Source organism: Rhea americana, unplaced genomic scaffold (genome assembly GCF_003343005.1).
Source record: "Rhea americana isolate MKP2758 unplaced genomic scaffold, rheAme1 scaffold_33, whole genome shotgun sequence".
Lineage (NCBI taxonomy): Eukaryota > Metazoa > Chordata > Aves > Rheiformes > Rheidae > Rhea > Rhea americana.
In genome coordinates this window covers 1822439-1846288 of record NW_028186457.1, presented here as the reverse complement: position 1 = coordinate 1846288, position 23850 = coordinate 1822439, and the positions used below count along the sequence as shown (strand labels likewise).

General features: G+C 36.6%; 1 protein-coding gene across 3 annotated transcripts in view; it reads left to right on the top strand.

Moving 5' to 3' along the window:
- The window catches only part of XRCC5 (X-ray repair cross complementing 5), a 51295-nt gene extending 31743 nt beyond the window's left edge, over positions 1 to 19552 (top strand). For 2 of the 3 annotated variants that reach the window (XM_085310975.1, XM_085310976.1), the window contains 7 exons: positions 170 to 263; positions 1702 to 1771; positions 9566 to 9675; positions 10106 to 10202; positions 12216 to 12283; positions 17406 to 17477; positions 18155 to 19552. In XM_085310975.1, the coding sequence (XP_085167101.1) occupies positions 170 to 263; positions 1702 to 1771; positions 9566 to 9675; positions 10106 to 10202; positions 12216 to 12283; positions 17406 to 17477; positions 18155 to 18169 (526 nt within the window). In that variant the 3' untranslated portion in view covers positions 18170 to 19552. Of the gene's footprint in view, positions 1 to 169; positions 264 to 1701; positions 1772 to 9565; positions 9676 to 10105; positions 10203 to 12215; positions 12284 to 17405; positions 17499 to 18154 lie in introns of those variants that run through there. The other variant, XM_085310974.1, reaches the window with a different exon arrangement.
- The last annotated feature ends 4298 nt before the right edge of the window (positions 19553 to 23850 follow it).

Below are 23850 nucleotides of genomic sequence, written 5' to 3'. Positions count from 1 at the left end.
GATGCTGTGTTTGTGATTTATTGTTAATTTGGGAACAATTGTATAATGAAGTTTTACCCAATATTGCCTTTCTAGTGTATATTTCRCGAATTCACTGGTTCCCTACTTAGGATCCAGGACAGTTTAATTTAAATTGCTTGTATTTATTTTTTGGCCTTCTCATTTGTAGCAATGAAGATGGACCCAATCCTAAGAAGCCAAAAGCTGAAGATGAAGAAGGTAGCTTTCGCATCATAAGCATTGCTGAAGGCAGTATCACCTCTGTAAGCATATTTTTACAAATCTTCTTTTCTCAAAGGGGAAGATATATTTCCCCAGAAGTAATTTAGTGGGTATACAAAATTCGTGATAAAGGAAGGTTCTAGCAGAAGTGTGACTTAAACATTGTTTGCTTGTTAAATTTTGAGACTGTCTGCTAGCTTGTAGAGAACTTTTCTCTGCTGTTAAGTTTATGTTAGCACAGATTTACATCAGTCCCACGTGTTCTTAGCACARAGTTCTCCCCAGGTCCATGAAACTCTGAAGGGCATGTCTGTGGTTCCAAAGAAAACAGAATCCCCAAACTGGGATTCAGAGGTAGAATTTAGTTTTTTATTTTCTTTTGCGTTTTCTGTAAAACAGAAGTTACCCCTCTCTATTTAATCAAAGGTCTTGCTTTGATTTCAGAGCCTGTTCTCTTCCGGCTTTAAATTTGACTTTATCTTGCTGCTAGGCTAAATATTTAATTTAGTTTTGGATGTTGTATCTGTGGGCAGATGAAGCCTTCATCATGATTATGCTCATTCCTTTATTTGTTTTTTCATGTCACTGGAAAAAGGATACTTTAATATAAATTGAGATTTTTTCAAATACCTTGTTCTTTAAGGTTGTTTTTTAAAATATATGGTAGTGATTTTTTAAAAAGGCATAGAGATGTGCCCCATATTTTGCATTTCTAATAACAATTTCTAGTATTTTCTGAAAAGTGACATTGCCAGATTTGAACATACTAAGATATCAAGCAAGTTCATTGCAAGATCTGCCTAAGAACTATTTTGGCAGCAAAGTAAAAACATTTCAAATAAACTTAGAATTTTGATTCTTAAAAGGAAATGCTAAACAATGACTTTTGTTTTCTGAAGTTACTGCATCCGTTTGTCGGTAAACACTTATTTACTTTTGACCTGCTTTTAGTTCCTTTGCTCTCTGCAAGGTCTCTGCATTTTTATGCTTATTTAGAGCTGAAGCTCTAAAATGTCAGACTGGGCCAGAAAGGATAGATGAATTGAGCATTAGCTTTTAATTTTGAGCTTCCTATTGGAGTAGCAAGCCAGCAAATCTGTACCCACATGCTTAGGAGCTCCCATTTCTCATTAAGTATCTGTCAAGCTTAGCAAGAAGTCTGTGCTACAGAAAGTCTCCAGGCAGGCAGCCTGAATTACTGTGCTCCTGACCTCTAAACCCCAGACAACATGGTTGGTTCGTAAGAGTGCAGTATAGTAAGCATAAGTTCATCTTGTTCATGTTGTAACTAACCCTGGCTAGGAGTACTTCACATTAACGCACATTGTAAAACCTTTGTTTTATGAGTCTGCATCCAAAGAAGTGTAGAGCTTCTATTTTCATATTAAAATAACAGGATTCTTTACATATCTGTTTATCTGACGAGAGAGATGGATATTGGCAGATAACTCTAAGATTTCTTTTTTGGATCTCCTTTAGGTTGGCAGTGTTAACCCAGCAAAAGACTTTCAAACTCTGGTGAGGCAGAAAAATGCTGACTTTAAAGAAGGTAAATGACTTTTATCTATCCTAAATTTTTTTTTGTCGCATCTTCGGGGTTCAGTGATGAGATCTATTTGTCTAAACATGGACGGCTAGTGCTCTGTGAGACGCTCTGGAGTGTACCACATAGCTTCCATTGCTACTCAGCAATGGAACAGTGACAGATGTTACTTGTAATTCCCATGTTGTATTTTGCCTTTCTTATGTGAAAGTCTCAGCTACCATTGTTTTTGTAAGATGGCACTAGATAGCTATGTTGAGGTATCTGAATAACTCCTCAATTTCTTGCAGCAGAAGATCCCTTTGACACTAACTGGTTGCCTCATTTAGACYGTGTATTGACTTGTCCTCTGGATATATGTGATCTTTCTGGCTTGCAGTGGAAGTCTGTTGGTTGGGGACTGTGCGAGGAAAGCTGTTTTCTGCTGTCTGCTTACCCTGTTCTATGATGAAATGAGAATTTAGTATTGCATATGCATATTTACATGCAAAGATCATTTCTGACTTGACTTTGAGCAAAGGAAAGGGTGGGTGAATTTAGGAGAAAGATGTAGTAAGAGTGTAACAGGCACGTAGTGTGTGACTATTAGGAGGTAAGAAATAGCTTTGTGTGCTGAATCTAGTACTCAACCCACTGAGAAAGAAAAGACAGGGTTTTGATACAGAGCTGAGGAAGAATACAAACCACAGATCAGCTACTGTCTCATCAGTCATGCATGTTCTAAGCCTGAACGTACAAATTCACATTTTGCATCATGTTTCCATACTGGAATTGCTATATAGAGATATATGTAATCCAAAGATATCTGAAAAGGAATGCCCAAGACACATGGGCTGTTTTGGGGGGTAGGGGTTTGTTTGTTTGTTCCACCCACCCCTTCTTCTCTTTCAAAGAGTGATTTTAAGATTGTGATACTTTTCAAGGCAAAAAAATTGCAGATATAATTAAGGGGGAGCTGGTGGCTGTTTTACTTTGACCTTTGCTCCTTTTTGGTATAGTTTGAGATATGTACTGAAGTATGTAGATTTGTGATACAGTCTGTTAAAGTTGAGATAGCTATTATATGCTATAAGCTAGTATGCCAGCTTTTCATACAAGTATTGTAATTGATCGGAAGAAATTTTGTTTATTGAAAAAAAAATCAGAATTCTCAAATCTCAGGTGTATTAAAATGCGGTAAAGGGCATTGTACAAGATACGAGAGTACAGAAATTCTGAAACAATTGACTACTTCCTTATGGTGGTTAATTTAATCATGTAAGAAAGCTGAAAGGCAGAAGTAAGAATACTGGTTACATTGAAGATCATATAAATAGAGTGCTTAAATGTGTCCACTTGGTAGCTGTTCCGGAGGTGACTACAGTGCATGTTTGCAAGATTCCTTGCACTTTGAGCAATCTACTTTCATTTAGTCTAGAATGTGTTCTGTTATAAAATGTGGTTACCAAAATGTAGTGCAGTCACCCATTTGAAGGAGAGACAGAAGCCACTATAAATAAAAACATGCTCTGCATGTTTTTTTCTTCTKCTACTTATTCCTTTTTCTGCTTCAGAGTCTTTTAAGTAGCTTAATGCATAAAACATTACAGGCATGTTTTTAATGGCTTACTGTATTGCTTTCTGGTTATGTAAATGGTAGATTCTGCCTTAAAACTCTTCAGTGGTTCTGAGGGATTTTTATAATTTTACATCATATTTGATGAGGAAACATTATTCCTTGCTGAAAAATGTAAAGTCTCTTGCAGAAAAGGGTAATCTATGGCATTCATATAGTCTATTGAAAAAAAATTAATTTTATGTTTCAAGATTCAGGTAGGAGAAAAATGAGGTTGTACCCTGTTTTGCTTCTTTATAATGTAAAAAGAGAATCCAGTACAACCTTCCAAACTGAACAGTGCATACGTTCTTTTTATTAAAAAATAGTCAATAAATCCCTCTCCTTYCTCCACTATCAGCAAAACAACTAATTCCTGCATAAAAACAGATGAAACCAGTGAAGTTTGGAGATCCAGAAAACATTAACTTTTCAAGATTAGAGAGGTTRAGAGGAGGAAGGCTTTTTCACCACTCCCTGGTATTTACAGGAAAGAAGGATTGAGGGTTGCTAGTCATTGCCGCTGCCTTAATTTTTTTTTTTTTTTTAATTTTGGGCAGTGAAGTAGTAGTGATAGCAAGTGTTGTACTTCAAAGATTGACAATACAGTGGCTTTTTTAAGTTAAGATACAACTTAATTGTACATACCTTTTCAGCGCACAGCACATCCCACAGCAAAATATTTTTATTGTTTCACCATTATTAAGGCCAAATTATGGCAATGGGAAAAGAGAAAGCTTTTAGGAACTTCTAATAGGATATTTATTGTCCAAAAAGTATTGCTGATGCATCTCCCTTAGTGGCTTCACAAGAATTTGATGTTGAAGGTTCTGTCTTTGTGCAAACCTAAGTGCCAGTCAGACAACGCATGTCTGAGCATTGAGTCCCATAGCGGGCCAGAGCAGGAGAAACAACATTATCCTCTGTTAGTGAGAATCTGGTCACTGATGTGTTAATAGTCTTTTGAAAATCTAGAAATTTCAAATTGGTGGAGGTCTTAGTGATAGGTTTTCTGAGACTGTCAGCTCAGCTCCTGAAACAGTAATCAACTTCACTTTTAATTGACATTCGTGTGGTTCATTACTRTAGGGATCCAGTTACGACTTACATGAACAGTTGTGTACTAGGGTACCAAATTGCTCGTTGATGTTTATTGCTGATGAAACTACTATTATGTTTCCCCTCCAGATATCTTTACATTTCTGTTTGGATTCATGGCCATAGAGATGTCATTTTATGCAGGTCTTGTTTTGAGTAGGTTACGAGTGCACAGTCATCACAAAAGGTAGTCCTCTAATAACAGCTTCTGACATTTTTGTCAATGAATGCAAATAAGATAGATTAGTTTGCCTGAGTAGAAGCTGTTCTTTATTCCCAAGGGTATATAACAAGTTTCTTTATTGCTATGGCTGTAGAGAAGACTCTAAAACACAGTGAGTGCTTGCCATGTCAAAGGAGTAGCCACGCAGCTACCATTTCATCTTATTGGATTTTTTACAAGTTACTGTTCATCTCTGCATCACTGGAGAGCAGGTGTCCGATGCTGGCTGCTGTGTTCTTGTAGGATTCTGTGGAAATTAAGTTGGCTTATTGAAGGGAGAAAAAAAAAACATTATCAACACACACATGGTATTTTCTTTGCCTTGAAAATTTTCTTTGCAAGTTTCTCAGCCAGATCTCATTACATTTAAAAGTGCTGCTATCTGGAATCATGATGTCTGAAGTCCTGTAGTGAGAAGATTTTTCTTTTTTTATTTTGCTGATTGTCAGCAGACAGGTAATTTTGCAGTGACAAGTGTATTGTTTATGGGCATTAGAAAAAATGTCCAGTGACAAATAGTACCAAACTGCCCCTTTTTTTTTTTTTTTTGCTAATGCTAGTAGCAACTTTGTCAATTTTTCTTTTAATTCCTGGATATTTGCAGAAAAAATAAAGTTAGTCAATAATTGCATATGTAGATTTCAGCAAATATTCTGTCTTGCCTTAGGTGTCACACACTTGCCATGACATGTAGATCACTTCTTAAGTGAAATGTTTAACAAGGTTGTTTTGTACTGAYTACTTTATATGCATAACAGAATTGCATATGACAGATTTACAYTGGAAACTTATTGGGAAGCTACAACAGGGATGATATTTCATTTCAGTTTTTTTCTGTAGAAAGAGATGTAGTTATTGACCTTTCTGGASCAAAGGTTTGTGGGTGGGGGGTTGTTTTTTTGTTTTTTAAACTAATATTTACTTTCACTGCATCTATTGTTGTCATCAGCATTTTTATCTTACTGGATGTCTTTGTGTATACAGACACTGTTTATATTCTGCTGCTAGGTAAGCTGAATTCAGTGACTGGTTTGATGAAAATAATTCAGTCATTAGAAGAATATTTGCAAATCAAATGCTTGAGTTTATAAAACCACTTTGAAGTTTTCTTCACAGACAAGATGAAACCAGACTTCTCTTAGAAAGGCATTGCAATAGTGTGAGAGGCAATGCAAAATTTAGATTAAATATTAGGATTTTTTTTTTAATACAGTGAGGGTAGTTGAACATGGAAAGAGGGGCCTAGAGAACTGTAGACTCTTATTTTTGGTAATACTCAGTTGGATAGAGCACTGAGCCACCTGATCCATAGTGACCCTGGTTTGAGTGGGGKCTGGGACCAGATGTCCTTCAAAGGTCCAACCTAAATTCTTCTGATCTATATCTACAGCTTCCAGGCCATTTAGAGACACTGTTTTTAAATTGAACAGCACCTCCTAGTGTACTGGATTAGCAGCTCTTGATCTTAAATTTCTAGGTGGTTGGCTTAAAGATGAAGGAAGTCCACATAACCAAGGACTATTTTCAGTTTAGAATCAGTTTCTTCCTGTGGGATACAAAATGATCATCCTTCATCATCATTGCTCTCTTGAGCAACAGTTTATGATTCATTRTCAGGTACTGTAACTGACTTGTTGGTGGCTTTTACTTTAGCCACTGTCCATTAATACAAATCATTATCATCACCACTACTGGATAATTCGTAAGATTGTTAATAATAGGAGTCTTTTGCCTACAAAAGGAACTTTTTTTTTAACCTAATGGGTTAAAAAAAATGTTATCTGTAAGGAATTAGGTTTGGACCATAATAAAGCTTCATCCATTGTTATACTGTAATTTGGTTGGCATGGTGATCGAGACCAATTGAGCAAACATGAAAACATAACCACACTTTTTCACTATAATTATTCAGGGATAACAAGCAAACATCAGTGTCAGTGGTGTATTTCACAAAAAGTAACAGCACTAGTTAATATATCTTATGGTAGTGGACRTTTCTTAATGCCAGTGGGGAAGAGATTAGAGTTCTATTTAAATTAATAGATCTTTTCCTATTCTAACATTTTTACTTKTCATTCTCCAGTCTATAATCACTCAAAACATTATCTAACCAATCAGCTCCAGTAAAAGGATGCCGGAGATTAAAATTTCCTGGGAAGATCTGCAGAAAGTGGTGGTTTTAGGACTGACAGAATTCTAGTTTACGCAGAATATAGAAGTTCACTATTTTGCTCCCTTAAAAGGGGGATGAGGAGATGGGGAGGGATAGCAAAAGAGGATTATTACACAGTGGTAGTCTGAATAGACTATCAGTTTGCGACTCCAGGACCTGCTCTTCAAAACCCCAATATCTGAGATTTGCCTGGGATGTATCAGGTTGCCCTAATATTCACAGATGAGTTAGATGGAGATAGATCTTTTTGCAGAACTTAATTTTGCAAAAATAGGGAGTTCTACTTTTGCAGCACCCAAAGCCAAAGATTCCCGCTAACAGAAAGCGACATGACAGGTAGTAGAAGTAGTTAGCAAGGTTCTCAGACCTTTAAGTGTAAAGGAACAAAATCCACTTTAGATAACTCTATAATCCTTACCTCTGTCTCTGATACTGSCTTGGACCCCTTGAAGTAATTTGATAGTCTAATCAGAACACAAATATTTTGTCTATTTTGGATTTGTCAATCATTGTTCTGTCATTTGAGAGAGGGCCGACCTGTTTTTAGCCAGGCTGCTTAAAGCTTTTTAAAAGAGTCTCACTTCAAATAATTCTTGCAGTGTAACCTGTCTCCTGCACATAGTACAACCTTGTCGTGCAATATTATGTAGGGAAATGATAAAGGGCTCTCTTACTTCCTTACAATAGATTTCAAAAAGAAGCAGCTCAGTCTGGCAAGGAAATCTGTTCTGATGGCTGTCTGTGCAACTGAATAGAAAGAGAATTAAAAAAATAAATACAAAAGAATAAGTAAACTGTCTGTTAATTCCAAACAGCATGTTGGAATCATTCTGACAATAAAGACTTTTATTACACYCTCTTAATGCCTGGGGTTTTAATTTAACACATCAATGGAAAGGCAGCATATAAAATAATACCACCAGCACCAAAAACACCAGCAGGACTTGCTTTTATTAGTGCAGTTAGTAAGAAATTAGAACRTTTAATGAGAAAATCATTAAGCATGAAAAAAATGGACTGACTTAACTTGTGGAGCTTAAGTAGTGAGATTTCAATTTGGTTTGTCAGCTTCTGGTAAATAAATAGAGAGTTGATCACCTCTGGAGCAGTAAGCACTTTAGCACTCTTTCTTGTGTTACTGTTGCTGTTGGACAGAATCACTATCCACCTGCTTTTTTTAGAAACTCACTTAAGATCAGCAGCTAGTGGGAGAGCATCAAGCATGTTGTAGTTTACTTTCTTTTTTTCACAGCTATTGTCCTTCAGACCAAATTCAGTTAAACCTTTTATAGAACATAGGCATAACAGCTAGTGTTGTATATGCTTATGGTCAAGAGAGTAGAATAAAGTACTTAAATGATGTGCACTTCTTGGTGTGTGTACTCATACTTGGCCTTTCCGTTAATTTCTGATGATCTTCTGTCGTGATGTTTCCATAGATGAAACAGTTGTAATGATATCCATGCCTATAGCATTGAACATAAGAATGGCTATAGGTTAGACTAAAGATCCTCCTGATCCAATAACCTGTCTTCAACACTGGCTGCCGAGAGTACAAGAGTAGAGCAGACAGTGCTGTTACATGTCCAAAATACTTTCCTCCATTTCTTCCTGAATGGCAATATTGTCTTTGTGTTTAATCTCCCTTGATGATTTCCTCTTCCAAGAATTCATTCAAGCAATTTTTGAAACCCTTAAAACTTCTAGCATCCCAAAGCAACCTGGGTGGAGTTCCACAGGTTGACTGTTCTTATTCAGGGAGGTACTTTCTTCTGGTTATTCTTAACCTATCTCCTTGTTCTTGTTTTAGAAGAGGCAATGAAGTCTTTTTCATGATGCTAGTGATTTTACAGATCACTGTTGTATCCTCATTACACTTGTCTTTTATCTGGACTGAAGCCTCTGCTAGAGGATAAAACTGGACTGTTGCTCACCTATAATAAATAATTTYGGTGAAAATAAAGTACAAAAGTCCAGCAGAATTTATTTGTGCATCCATAGCTCATATTGACATTTTCACTTATCGTATTTGCAATGTTCTACAGCTACCTACCTTTTAGCYGCTCAGTAGCGAGGCTTTTGTTCCCCTTCTTGTCAGTACAAGTCTTGTTGTCTGCCTCTGCTTCTCCCTGCCAGGCATACACAGTTTATAATACTTGCCTTCATGATTATGAACACCATTAAGCTATTTGAAGAATCATCAAGATAACTTAAGGGAAGGCAAGGTATACTCTGATGTCAGTAGCGACGAGGTAGACTTAACTGCAATCACGTTGCAGCTATTGTTCTGACATTGTTGCATCTTTGTTGTAAATTTAAACTATCGTATTGAAATTTGTATATATTTTAAAGGATGTTTATGGGATATATTTGGAATCATAGAACATAACTTCCCTCATATTTAAGAACCCAGTTATTCCCATTTTACTTCCTATCAAACGAGCTAAGTCAGTGCTTTGTTTTTGGCTTTCGGGCTTTTTCTTGGCTTTTTTTCCCCCTTTTTTTCTTTTCCCCTCCTCCTACTGTACCTGGCTTTTTCATAGAGGCTGAAGTAATTTTTATTAGCTTAGATACCAGTTACTGAGTAGCTTGAGGAGGTATGGGTGTGATTAAGTCCTTTAGTGCCTGTTAAGAGGGGGTATAATGATAAGAGGTAAAGGAAAGATGTTTTCTCACTTTGAAAATGTACATTCTTTGATTTTTCTCTTTCAGTGAGTCAGCAGTTGATAAACCGCATTGATCAGTTTTTGGAAAATAAAGGTTCACAGTACTACATGAAAGGCATCAATTGTATCAAAGTTTTCAGAGAGGAGGCAATAAAGGTAATGATGATATATGGAATTAAAGGCATGGTGGGCCTACTTGCTATATGAAAAGCTTGATAGAGTATTCCTATAGCAAAAAGAAATGATTCATAGGTTGAAGTCCATTGTAGTGTTTGAAAGTTTAGAAATACAACTTGCATTTTATGTTTTTTTTTTTCCCCACTGAAATAGGGACTAGGTTCCCTGGTGTTACTTACTGCTGTTTGTTTTCTTTTAAACATGGAAAAACAGGGCCTATGACCTGGTGCTTATAGAAGGTGGGCCATTCTCTGTAGTGATTAGATAAAGCTGTAGTAAATCTTGAGATGGCTGTTGTGTTCACTCTTTTAGATGACTTCATAAAGAATTAAGTTTCTAGCTTTCTTCAATAAGCTACTTCTATATTTCTGTTATCACTACTTTTTTTTTTTTTTTTTTTTTTTTCCAGATGTCCAAGGTGCAGTGCTTTAATGATTTTCTACAGGCCCTGAAGTCAAAAGTGGAAGATAAAGCCTTAGCTGATTTCTGGGAGATAATGATGCAAGGTATGATGGCATTGCTTTTTAAGGTGTATTTCTATAAATTGTCTGTGATGTGAGAGGAAACCTTATGTTAGCAGTGGGACACTTAAACTAAATACAGAGCAGTGTTTCTGATATAGTTCCTTCTTGCAACTTGCAATGTGAAAGAAAAAAAAATTCACACAACTTTTTTTGTGCTGATGATTTCATACAGCAATATTTCATCATGCCATGCCAAGTTTTGTTGAAATGCTAAATTAATAGTGTGAGAAGAGAGACAAGTTAAATGCTACAGGGTAAAGAGAAGAAGATATGATTTCAGATGAATTTTAAAATGAATGAAAAAACTCATGCAGTAGAGATATAAAAAGACTCTTCCATATTAAGCTTCAAAAAAGGCATAGATAGCATTGAAACATATCACTGATCATTTTGTATTTAAGCAACCTGGAGAACAGAATATATGTGGTATTATGACACCTACTTATGATTAAACTGAGAGATACCAGGCAGTGCAATTCCAAAAGATATTCAGAGATTATGCAAGTGGTAAATAAAGGAACACTTTCACAAATAGAAAAAATGATGCACTAAAAAAAATCTTTTACATTATACCCCTAATTTTGATTGGAACCAGTGCTAGGAAAATATGTTAAATGCTCAGCTGTGTCTCTTTATGGTACATGCTTTAAAACGCAGTCATATGCTTTTGTATGGCACATTTAAAAATGAGGGACTCTAGACCATCTGATGTCTACTGTATTCAACCATTTCAGAAAYACAGAATTTGTTTAACAACCCAAAGAAACAGTGCAAGATAGCACTCGAAGAATACTACATCCGACTCTACTGTGTGGGACCTTATCTGAAGAAACTGAGGGATAAAAGCTTTGGAAATAGGAAACCTAGATTTTTCCAAAGCCGTGCTAGTATGCTGTGTTAATAACTTTGGTTGGTACAGACCAGATTTTCCAACAAACTGGACAATATTTTTGAAAAAAAAATAACAAATACAAGCAGGATTGAGATTTTTGTACAATAAAGACTCTAGTTCTAAGAAGATAAAATCACGATGCTTTATGTGTAGTCTATTTGGTCTCACTGAGTAGCTGAGATTGTTTCTGGCTTCCTGCTACCAAAAGCTAAATCCTGCTTTCCCTGTTTCTGGCCACATCCCTTCTCATCCCTTCTCTTCCGCCAAGTGTGATGTATACAGGACCTTTTCATGAGCTATTTCAATCACCAACTCCACAAAAGATGGTGAAAGAGAGTAAATGAGTTAMAGTGGCTTTTGGAGCAGGAGCAAGGCAGAACTGTTTCATAAATTGTTTGAATTTCACGAAAYCCTGCCATGTAGTTCTATGGGCACATTAATCTGGCATAAACTTGTCCTACAGCTGAAACCTTTCTGAACCTACTATTCTTTCCTTTCATACCCACAGCTTCCTTGTGAAGGCACAAACTTTTTTTGCAGCCAGGGATGAGGTAGACTGGGAACATATTTGAGATTAAAAGTAATCGAGATGATGTTGATTGTTACTATTATTTCTCCCCCGGGTTACTGCATGGGATGATGACACTGGTAAAATGGAGTGGGCGAGACCACTGCTTTTGGTGGCCAAAACTATTGGGAACCATAGTGTCAGTGGATGTATTGTGTGAGTTAGCTTTTCAAACTATTAAGGCTGAAGAGCATTTCAGCAGTGACTAGAAGTATAATTTCTGATGTTTTTTCAACATTTCATCTGTGATTTCAGTATCTCATTAATCATAATATTAGCAGCTTCCTAAATGGATACTTCCATAAGCTTATGAATATTCTCACTAATTTATTTTTGTATTAAAATGGTTGATTCATTTATGCAGGTCACGTTTTCCTTTGAGGTGTGGATTTTTTTGTTTTKGGGTTTTTTTTGCCACTGATGATGACGCATTTAGAAGTTAGAATTTGGAAGATTTTTTCGTTTCTAACACTATATGGATTCTTGGGAAGCTTTGTAATGTTTTTTTTCTTTTTTTTTTTTTCTTTTTTTTTAGATAGAATTTCTTTGATCACTAAAGATGAAGCAGAAGGAAGTTTGGTGACTAGTGAAGAAGCTGAAAAGGTATATATATATATTTTTAATGAGCGCCTCTCTGTGTAAAGCCCTTGCTGTGGAACACGTTCTTATGTGGATAAATCTTTAGACGAATGAAACAGGATCCAGATGAAGGAAGAACAGTGTTTTTTTGCCACAAAAGTGAAATTGCCCCAAATTCAGAGCAAAAACAATTTCCCTAGGTTGTACTACAGCATTTTGCTTTAGTTGGCCTTTAGAAAGCAGCATAGTGTGATATTATCTTAAAATATTCTCCAGGAAGAATAGTAACTTAAAAAACTCAGTTTAATGGAATGGCAGTAGGCTATTAGTATATGCAAGTGTGTTGTCACTATTTGTGGTTGATAAAGAACTGTGATCTTGGTGGTATATGAGTTCAGAAAGCAAGAATTCTTTTGTCTAAAGGTTTTATGCAGTCCAGAAGTATAAAGTTGTCATCGCTATTTTTTTTTGCCATTTATGAAATGGTATCAGTAATTTCCACTTTATGCAGCTTTTATGAATTGATAGCTAACCTAGATTTATGCCACTACTATTATTAGTGAACATATTAGGTCCTTCTGGAAATAAAAGCTTGGAGGTGTTTAAAGGTATGCAGAAATACAATGCTTGAACTCTTTGTGGTAATGAATGAAGGATGTCACAGTCATGAAAGAGTAAATTATAACAGTAGTGCATTCTGTTTCAAAGGAGGCAGAATTCAGAGTTAATAGGTACATTGCAGTCAAAAATTGTATTTGTATTCATTTTGTGTGGAGAGAATGTGACAGACATTCTTGTATCAGGCTGCTAGCTATGATTTTAAATAGTTTAGCAGAAAGAAGGTCATTGTATTAAAGACCCCACAAGTTAAACCTGTAGCTGAAATCCCCAAGTACTTTGCAGAGAAGCAGCTTTTCTAAAAGATCATTTACATTTTAATCATTTACAACTTCAGGCCTTAAATAAGCATTAATCAGAAGGGGACTGAAGTTGGTTCTCTGCAAGTGAAACAATGAATGGGTAAAAGGTTGTATTTTAGAAACTACTTTTTTCACCTGTGACAGTTGACCTTAAGGTGAAGAAGGCACAGAAATAYAGTGAAAATGAAAACTGAATCTAAAAAGCTAAAGACACATACAAAGTACAAATGATAGAACAGAATTTTTTTTGTAGACATGAAGGACCTACTAGATTTTCTCATCATGCATGGTTGTACAGAGCAATTTCTTCCCCAGCAGTCATTTTAAAAAATAGCAGTATTTTGTTGTGTATTCCAAAGAGTATGAATATACCTGGAAACTTCAGAAGCTAATTTTTCTTGAGAAGTTCACTTTCTAGACTGAAACTACCCTTTGTGCTCARATTGTGCCCATGCTGTGTGAAATAGCCTCTATTTCTTGAGGAAATCTCTACTAGCCATAAAGACATTATAGCATATAATTGTCTTAACTATGAGCTTGCAGTGGCTAAGATGCTGTGCCTCCATAGGAATGCAGCACAAGTTATAAAGAGTTATAAATCACTATATCAGTTTCTCTTACTCTTAGATCCAAAACCAAAACCTTGATTTGCAGAGCTCTGTCWTTGTTTGTTGAGGGGTTATATGACTTAAAAAGCTGGAGGACTATGTGAACATGGAGTAAAGATCTATAGGGACAGAAAACTTTATCTTGAATTTGTGGGCCTGACCTAAAATCTAATTTCCCTTGCTCTGATCTCAAACCCTGCCATAGCATTTTCCTATGTCTATAACAAATGGCAAAAATGGTTCATTTGATTTTTATATTGAAGATGATATCCTTTGAAACAATTCACAAAAGGGGTATATTGGATTTTTTTTTTTAATGTTACACTATACAGTAAGATGCATATTTTCTTCACCTCTGTAATATGTCAGATGCTCATAATTGCAAGTGTRTAGGGCAGGGACCGGCTGTCAGTTTGGTCCTATGTTACACAGAAGCCTTTTCTCTTCTGTGCAGGTCACTTACCTGATAGCAATTTCAGGACTGTTTTGGATATAGGATTTCAAGTTCTTTGAGGAAGAATGGAATACTTGCATGGCTGCCCATTAGGGAGTAACATGCAAAACTTTCTTTTTCTTTCTAGCTGAACAAGGTTAACCTATGCATACTTTCTTTMCTACTTATTACTGAGGGAAAAATAGTCGTACCTCTTCACCCCCTTTTTTTTTCCTCCCCTGTAATAGTGGAGATGCTTCTTTTGGAGCATAAAGATGATAGGCTAAAAGAGCATAATTGTTAAGTGCTTCTTCTGGTTGCTTTGGAGAAGATAATGGATTTCAGCACAACTATTGTATGTAATTTGCTTCTGCATAAATATAAAACAAWTTTTTTTTAAAAAAAGGCAATTTCAAATATTCAGCACTTGATAGAAACTTCAACTTTCTTTTTTTTTTGTAAATATTCTTCCTAAATTTCTTTAGCTTTTAGCTTTCTTTAGCTAATTTARTGTGGGAAAGCTAATTTTGAGAACTTGGAAAAAATATGCTACTTTCAGAAATACCATTTGACTCTTAATTAACTGTGTAAAATGAAATTTACTCTGTCACAGAAAACATTCAGAGCTGACAMTGTCATTAGCTTTTAGTTTTGTAATATGTGCTTCGTAATACTACTAGATTGAAATCTTTCCTAGGAGAAAAAGATATACAAACATATGGCATCTWGAAATTTTAATTCCTTGCATCCTTGCCACCTTCTCATTTTTTTTGCAGCTACAAAAGCAATAAGATAAGTTGAAGTCCATGTTAAACATGAGTGTTGTCTGTGGAGGAAGTCTGTTGGATTTTACTCTTCAGGATGTAGAAAAGGTCTGACCTTTGTCTAGTGAGACAAGTATGCAGAGATTTACATCTTCTGTTTTGGGTTGACCAAAATTAATATAATTCCTTTTTAATCCTGATGGATGTGGAATCTGGTACTTCTCCACAAAATTAACTTCAGGTATTTAATATAGGGAATTGGAGGGCCAGGAGAGGGGGAGGAAGAGGGAGGCTGGGGAAGAGGCTGGGGAAAGGGAGACTTTTTCAGTTTGTAGCAATGGTGGTTACCCATTTTTACTCATTCTATAAGGAAGGAAGCATGGAGGTTTTCAGTGCTGTTAATACCATGATCTTATCCATCTAGATTATCTTTGACATGACCTCCATGACTAGTAATTGAGGTCCTCAGGTAAACAATAGTTTGCTTTTATAAGCCGGGTATTTTTGCACAAAAATGTTACCTAAACATTAAACAAGTATTTATAGATTGTTTAGTGTGATTTTTTTTTCTAATCAGATATTCTGTCTTGTCATCTAGAGCTATGACCAAATTGTTTCTGAATTGAGGATAGTGCAACTTGAAAAACCATGTAGTGTGGCTTTCCTTCCGCCTCCCCTTTCGCTGCCATCTTTTTTATCTAGGACAGGGTTGTTTCTAGCTCTATGTTCTTGTTGTTCTGTGCATTTTAATGAGAAAAACAAACTTTATAATTTTACTACGGAGGATGTTGCTAACAGGAGCATAACTAAAACTTGTAGACAGCTGAACAAGTAATCATGTGTTTGTATTTTTTTTCCTATCATTATTGATAAATTATTATTTTTTGTACTATGTTAAGGTAAGACAAAAATAATTCAGAGGTACTTGTACCCCAGATGTTGTCTATATGTTTCATTTTTGTTGTTATAATGTCTGAACTGGTTAGCTTTACCTTGTGTTTATGATGCCATACACTAAGTGAAGGGCATATGGTGAGCTGTATCTGCAGYGCCTGCAATAGGACTTTACATAATGAATATTCTATTTTTAAAGACTACCATTCTAAACCACCTTGCATGTTTGAGTGTTTTTTTTAATTCATGTCTTTGTTCATTTGTTAAATATTAATTGAACTAAATGGGAAACTTTTACTGAATTCCACTCAGAAACAGAGTGTATCTTTGCTAAACAAGAYGTTGGTCAACTTACATGTGTCTTAATAGCAACAGGGAAGATTGGGGGGGGGTTCTTTTTCTGTCCTTCAGCATTTTGTAGTCACAATATTATTTTTAAAATTACCTTTTTTAGAACCTAAGAATGGCCTATAAGAATGGACTAAGTTTTCATCTAGCCCAGAATCCTGTCTTTGACAGTGGCTGATAACAGATGGGTAGGGAAAAGTGTACATTCCCAGGCTCTAGCCATTGGCATCTCAGGTACTTTCTGTGCTAGATGTTGTTTCTATCACCTCAGTAGGTCATCAGTGTATTTCTTCCATGAACTTGTCCAATCTCTCAGTGAGACCATGGACTAGTATTTGCAGTGTCCTTTGAAAAGTAGTTCTACAGCTTAACTACGTGTTATCTGAAGAACCACTCCAGTTGTCCATTATTAACACACGCTACCATAAAATCCGTTAAAAGGAAGTCCTAAGAAATTTCCACTGCTTTAAGATCGTTTTTGAGAATGGAAATCACAATGAACTTCRTTCCTACATTAGGAAGATCTTTGCCAGCAGATTGAGGGAGGTGATCCATCCCCTCTTCTCAGCCCTGGTGCAAGGCCACACCTGGAGTACTGTGTCCAGTTCTGGGCTCTCATACTATAAGAGAGAGATGGAACTATTGGAGCTAGTCCAGAAAAGGGCCACTAAGATGATTACAGGACTGAAGCATGTCTTACATGAGGAAAAGCTAAGAGATTTCAGACTCTTCAGCCTGGAGAAGGGAGGACAGAGATAATCTTATCAATGCATTTAAATATCTGAAGGGAGGATGTAAAGAGGATGGGGCCAGACTCTTTGTGCAGTGGGCACAAACTGAAACACAGGAATGTGAGGAAAAACTTCTTTACTGTGAGGGTGACTGAGTATTGGAACAGTCCCAGAGAGGTTGTGGAGACTGCTTCCTTGGAGATATTCAAAAGCCACCCAAACAAGGTCCTGGGCAACATGCTGTAGGTGTTCCTGCTTGAGCAAGGGGGTTGGACCAGATGATCTCCAGAGATCCCTTCCAACCTCAATTGTTTTGTGATTCATTATCACTGGAGCTTTTCTTCATTTTTTAATCATAGCTGTGTTAATTTTGATACTAAAAATAAATACATTTAATATTAAAGGTCTGCGTTTTCTCAATATCATTTAAATAYATTTTTATTTTTAGTTCTTGACCTCAAAAGAAAAGCAAAATGAAACTCCGCCTGCTACAGATGAAGGTGGTGACGTTGATGATTTGGTGAGTGGCATAAAGACATGATATGGCTTTAGAAGTAAATTGTAACTAAAAGATACAATGAGAGAGAGAGCTKCTTAGAGCAGTAGGTTACAGTGCTTGACTTAGAAAACACTGAGGAGCTAAGACAGAGAAGGTGCACGTAAAATTACTTAGTTACCATTGTAAAATACACTGAAATATCTAATGTAATGATGGCAAACACAGAGTTCTGTGGTAATGCTGGTGGTTACATAGATTAATCCTGTTCTCTAGCACCCTTCCAAAGATCCAGTAAAGCTACTTGATTGATAGCWGGTTGTTATAACTTTCTATAACATTATCAAGGCTTGTTGATGTAGAATAGCTATTTATGTGGGAAACTAAAAATAATAATAAAAAAAATTGTTTTAGACTTCTCAATTAACCTTCTCTATACAGACTTGCTGGAATTTAAGAATTACAAGAGGATTTTTAATAAATATTTTAGCCATTTTTACTTGCCTTGGAGACAGATTTGTAATGACTCAGCACTTTTGATTCTGTGCTTTATAACAGCTTAGTATTAAGTTTAAGCACAGAGCATTTATATTTTATCATGAGTATTTCTGAATTTACTTTGATTTCTAAATGCTAAACACACAAAATAAAGAACCTGAATTCAGTGCCTCTTTTTCCAAATTTGTTACTTTTCTTTGCAGCTGGACATGATGTGACCAGGCAGTATAAGGTGACCGTACCGGTGAAGGTTTGGAAGAGATCTCCCGGTGAGATGGGGCACAAAACAAGATGCCAAGAAGAAGACAGTGTTCATCTTTATTTTCTCAAGTGAGAACAGAAGTTCCAGAGACATTTCCAATTGGTGTAAATGGCATCCGTTTGTTCAAAACTAGAACAGAAGATTGGAATAATCTGAAGTATTTTTGGAGTAATGATATCTTCAAGGCATCTCTTTTTTGCTTTAGCACACTGAATCTAGTTTATCCCTGGTATTCCTTCCAGCTAGACACCAGGAAATTTAATGAGAGCCTGTACTGGCACCTGACATCCTTGTTACATTGCCTGAGAAGGAGGATAAAAATGTCACAGTGAAGTTACCAGGTAATGTAGTACCTTTAGTGGAGATAACTCCATAACATTATAGACAGGGAAGGAAAAAGACTTTATGTTCATGGTTTTCTCATGTAAAAAGGCAGAAAAAAAGTTTATTCACAAAATAATGATTTGAAATATAAAATAATTTAAAGTACATAGCAAAACAGGATTTTTTTTTCTGTCCATTTCTGTTATGGGCTGTCATGTTCTGTGTCCTGTGATTCCCTCCCCACTGACGCACAGATTTTTAACTAGTACAGTTACTGTAGTAGATATTCCTGGGGCTGAAAGAATGAATGCATCAGTTACATCCCCGTTTTTTACATAGCTGATGACTAGTAACTCAAAGCAGAAGAATCCATAAAAGCTGTACGTGAAACCTGTGGTAGATACTGATGATAGTTAACAGCAGCAGCCCAAATGGACTATCCATACAAAACAATCCAAAATAGTCAAATACAGCTCAGAAAGAGATACTGACATGTAATTTACAGATCTAAAGAGACAGTAATAACATCTTCACAAATGCTTGTTTGTTATGGCCCGATTCATTCCTTAAAAAGCTGTTCTTTTGTTACTGCAAATGTATAAATATACTGTGCAAAATGTGTTGAGACCATAGAAAATATAGAAATAATGAGCTGTAGTTGAAAGGTGCTTTGGTTTGGAATATCTGCATTTTCTATTGAAGAACAACTGTATGAGAAATGGTGATTGCTCTTGCCCATACCTCCCTACACAGAAACCTTCTSTCTTTCCTCTCTTATGTTCCATCCTTAGTTCATGCAGACTTTGAAGAGATTTCTCGAATACTGATGGACAGGGAGCAGGTCTCTAGACCTTTAGAGCTTTTGTGTCRCTAGAAGATATTTTTATTAATTGTAAATAAGAAACAGTTGGTCAGTCCATTGTTTTTGTCTTTTGGGGTTCAATTTGTGGGGCATATAACTGGCTGGAGTTTTCTATGTTTTCTTAATTGGTTTGATTAAAAAATTTGTAATGGATTGCTTATGTTTTCTTTTCCTAAAATTGGATGATTAGCTGCCTATGCAGTACCTAACAGGAACTCACAACGACCGCTGTGCAGTGCAAACACCAAATATCAGAAGTTGCTAGAACTGAAGAGGGGATTGGGAATGTATGACTTACAGTTAAAATAGGTGAAAGTGAATTCTTAGAAGGTAGATGGAGTGTCTTTCATTCTGCCCAGCCTTCTGGGCATCAGTCGTCAGAAACTTGACATGTATCGTTGAGTCTATCAGATAGCAGACTGATTTTTATACTTGTTTTTTTGCCAAAGGGCCAGATTTCAGATTCTTATTAAGTGACTGGAAGAGATTTTTCACTTAGTCTARGCTTATATTCTCTGTTATGTAAGTCTGACCTAGTTACTCACTAATTRCTCTGAGAATAATCATTCTGAATTACAATACTGGACAGTCTTCAGAAGCGAGAGTGGTTTGTTGTCCACTTTAGCAAACTTGTTGAAAACACCATTGAAATTCCTTTTCTTACAAGCAGTGTAACATCCCCTATTTTGTACTCTGTAGCCTGAGAAATTATCAAAGTGTTTAAAAAAATAAAAGGTAATGTCTGCTACTGGGTTGCTGTCTGGAAGGAATGCCTCTTTGGAAAGTTCTTCTGTTGCTAATAATATGGGATAGCAACCCTAGTTAGCCTTGTTTTCTGAGAGATCAAAGCTTGTGATTGTCGTCTATGTCTTTCTGTTAATCTACTGCTTTGATATTTCTTCAACTTGTTTGGCAGTAAAAGTCAGCTTTGATAGAAGGGTAGTGATTTCAGCATTATGTTCTAAAAGGATTTTTATGAAAGTTGATGCTGGGAAAAGGAGAAGGAGSAAAAGCTCAATCTTTATCCCATTCGCTTGGCTGGCCTGGCAGCTGAGAGTAGCAGCCAGCAGACTAATGAGTATGTCACACCAACAGTATATGTTGCCTTGTTCTAGTTTGCAGGTCCTCTTCTTCCCTCCACCAATTAGATGAGGAGTGTAGAACAGAAAAGGATATTTTGCAGKGTGGACTTTGAGTGGTAGAAGGTATTCAGAAGTAGGATAGCGTTGGGGATGTAGCGTGGAACTGTTAATACTCTTCAGAAAGGATGAAGTACTGTGTTTGGAAACCACACAGGAAGAGAGATTTTTCCAGTAGCAGTGTATTGAGGTTGGGAATGAATCTGCAGGCAATCAGACTGTGTTAATTCTGCTGTTAATGAAGCAGGCTGCACTGTCACTGAGAGATGGGGTCTGCTKACCCTGTAATGCAGTTCTTAAGTCTTGCCTCTTTCATTTGATTCCCAGAGCCCCATTTTCTGCTCTCAGACAGTTGTAAAAATACAGTCACAGAAGTAGTGAACAATGACTTCCAAAATGTTATATGATTGAAGACTTCTGTGGTTCCTATGATGCTAGATTGGTTTGAAATGGATTGTCAAGTCAACAGCATGGTGTCAGCCTGCCTGGCGAGCTCTGAGAGCAAGATGCTGTCTCTGTCTTTACAATGCGACAGTAAAGTATAACATATATCATAGAAATGCTTCTTATATAGTGAGTTTATTCTGCTGCACTGAAGACTTATTGAAGTAGGCTTTCTTCTTGATAACTTCCCTGATTTTATTGTTTTTGACAGAATGATCTGGTGATTGCAGCACAGTCTTTGGTCTGAAGCACTGTACACCTCGAGAATATCAGGAAGTTAGCAGTTTTCTGAAAAATTGGAGATGGTATTTAGGCTGTGAACTATTCTGTCAGGGCCCATCTTTAGTATTTTTTCCTTAGCTTAACATAGCTTAGTTTGTGTTGCATAGTAGAGTCCTGCTCTTTGAATGAGACTGCTGGCTGCTACCACAACTCAGGCAATATATATGGTAAGAGAGCAGTTGCCTTGTGATCTCAGTTGGGTTTGGCGCAATCCAGAAACAAAGAATTTTGGCTCACATTTCATTAAGCTGTCAAACATACCTGCAGATATTCCTGTTGTGCTTATAAGCAATAGGTTTTTTTGATTTTGTTGGTTTGTTTATTTTCAAGTGAAATAAGCAGATAACTTGGTTTGTAACAGAGGAAGACYCATTCACTCCAAACTTTCTGCCTCACTTCACTTTCCCTCCTCTCTTCACTCATCTTCTCTTGAGTAGCAGTAGAACATAGGATGTACGATGGAACCGCGTATAGCAGCATTAACAAAGATAAGTATCAGAAATGGAAAACTTCCAAGCTCATTCTTCTTYTGAGATGCAGGTTAAAAAGATCATAAAGGAATGTTGTTCCTAGCAATAGCAGTGAAACAGCAGGTCCAACAGAGGTCTATGTTTCTAAATTCTTTGAAGAACCGCTGCCTAGGAAAGGATAGCTGTGCCTTTAAATCCCCACCAGAAAGAAGCTGATCARTGAAGACTGCATTGAGTTCTGCAAGAGACTGTCGTTCTAGGTTGTGGAATTTATGTTCTTATGCATTTTCATGYGCGGTTTGGAAGGCAGAGTGGTCCACTGGGTGAGCTACATTTAAACATCCTGCCAAGCAGTTTGGGAGGAGCTCTGTGCCAGTTTGGGCTCCTCTTTTCTTGTAGGTATCAAACCTGAAAATTTTAGAGGAAAAGATTACCATATGCTAAAGAAAATAAGGGAAACAGGAATAGCTGAAATTTTTCTTTCATGATGCAGTTATAATCTTGAGTGAAGAACTAGGATAGATACATTTTTAAAAAGTCAAGGCTGTGTTTTTTAACCTGTTTCCTTTACCAGAGGTGGAAAAAAAAACCCCGTACTGAATTCTACACAAAAAATTGACCTACAGGCAGAGATGCTCTATCTTTCACCTATGAGAAAATTACTTAGAAAATATTTGAATACATCCTAGCTTAAAGTTTGTCCATATTTTTATAGGCAGCAAGTTTTGATAAGTTGAAAGTGAATGATTAGATCCCTCCCCTGCCTTTTCTTTTACTGTTTTGAAATAATAGTTGGATTTATGAAAGTAGAACCAGAACTAGAAAACCTGTCCCTTCCTCTAACATTTACAGGCCAGACATAATTTCAGTGCATCTGTGAGTTAAAAAGTGCCTTAAAATAGTCCCTTCACTCATCTGACTTTTTCTCAGCATGTCTGCTGTATTTTGGTGATTTAAGGGGACAGAAATTAATTTGATACTTTACCCAGTAACTTTGCAAAGTCAACAMAACTAAGGCAGTGAACTGAATCCTGTTCCTTCTGGCACCTCACGGGTACGATTCTCTGCTATCAAACATCATAAGTACCTTTCTTTACCGGCAGCCTTAAAGACTCAGAGGATTGTGCAGGTGTCAGAAAGGGCCTCCTTTTTCCTGGAGCATCTTTTCTGTGATATGCCGCCCGAGTTGGTGAGGAGACAAGTTTAGTTCCATGCTTAGAGGTACACTGATAAACAGTCAGCTCTACAAAATAAAAGGAATAGCTCCTGTCCTAGTCATCCAACCCATGTGCTCTAGAGCTAGTGAGAGAATCTGCTCTTTGCTGTTATGAAATTACATAAAGCTCCCATAAAGGGCCAAGGGGGTCGTTTACACTGGGTGTTGTGCAGAGAGGTACAGGAATCTGTTACTACCTTGGCTTCACAAGTTGTCAAAACAAACAGGTAAAGCAAAGTAGCTGTTAAACATCAAGCTGTTTTTATTGTGTTATTTTTGCGATGTCAGTCATGTATAACAGTAGTTATCCTAGGCAATAATTGGTTATCCTAGGCAATGCATYCATCTTGAGTTGTAACTCAGCAAACATTAGTAATGTTACATTGCAGGTGACTTCTGTCAAAAGCACTATTCAAACAGGATCACTAGTGGAATTATGCACACAGCGTAATAGCTACAAAGCTTATTTCACTAGAGTTGAGTATCTAAACCCATGTCAAGTAATTATAATGGCTAACTACTTTTCTGAAAGCAATAGCACCAAGTTAGGATTTGAAATCAGTGCTGGGCTACACTTGAACTTGGTGGCTGCTTGGCAACTAGTAGTCACAGGGCCAATGTCGCAATATATTGTGAGTAAGTTTTGTTAAGCTCTGATCAGAGGATCACCTTTCTTCCTTTCAGAAACATCTTTAGGACTTCCTTTAGCCTTGTTTTTTGGGTTGCGGTGGTGGTGGGTTTTTTCTCCTTCCCATTTCTCTTTTCATTGTCCTCCACTTTAGGAATTAGATCACACTACTAAAAAGTACCTAAATCTGGTCACGTATGTTACTGGTGTACTAGTTCTTAGCATCCCTCTGTATATGCCAAGCAGCTTTATGGGCTCCTATGGCAGAAGGT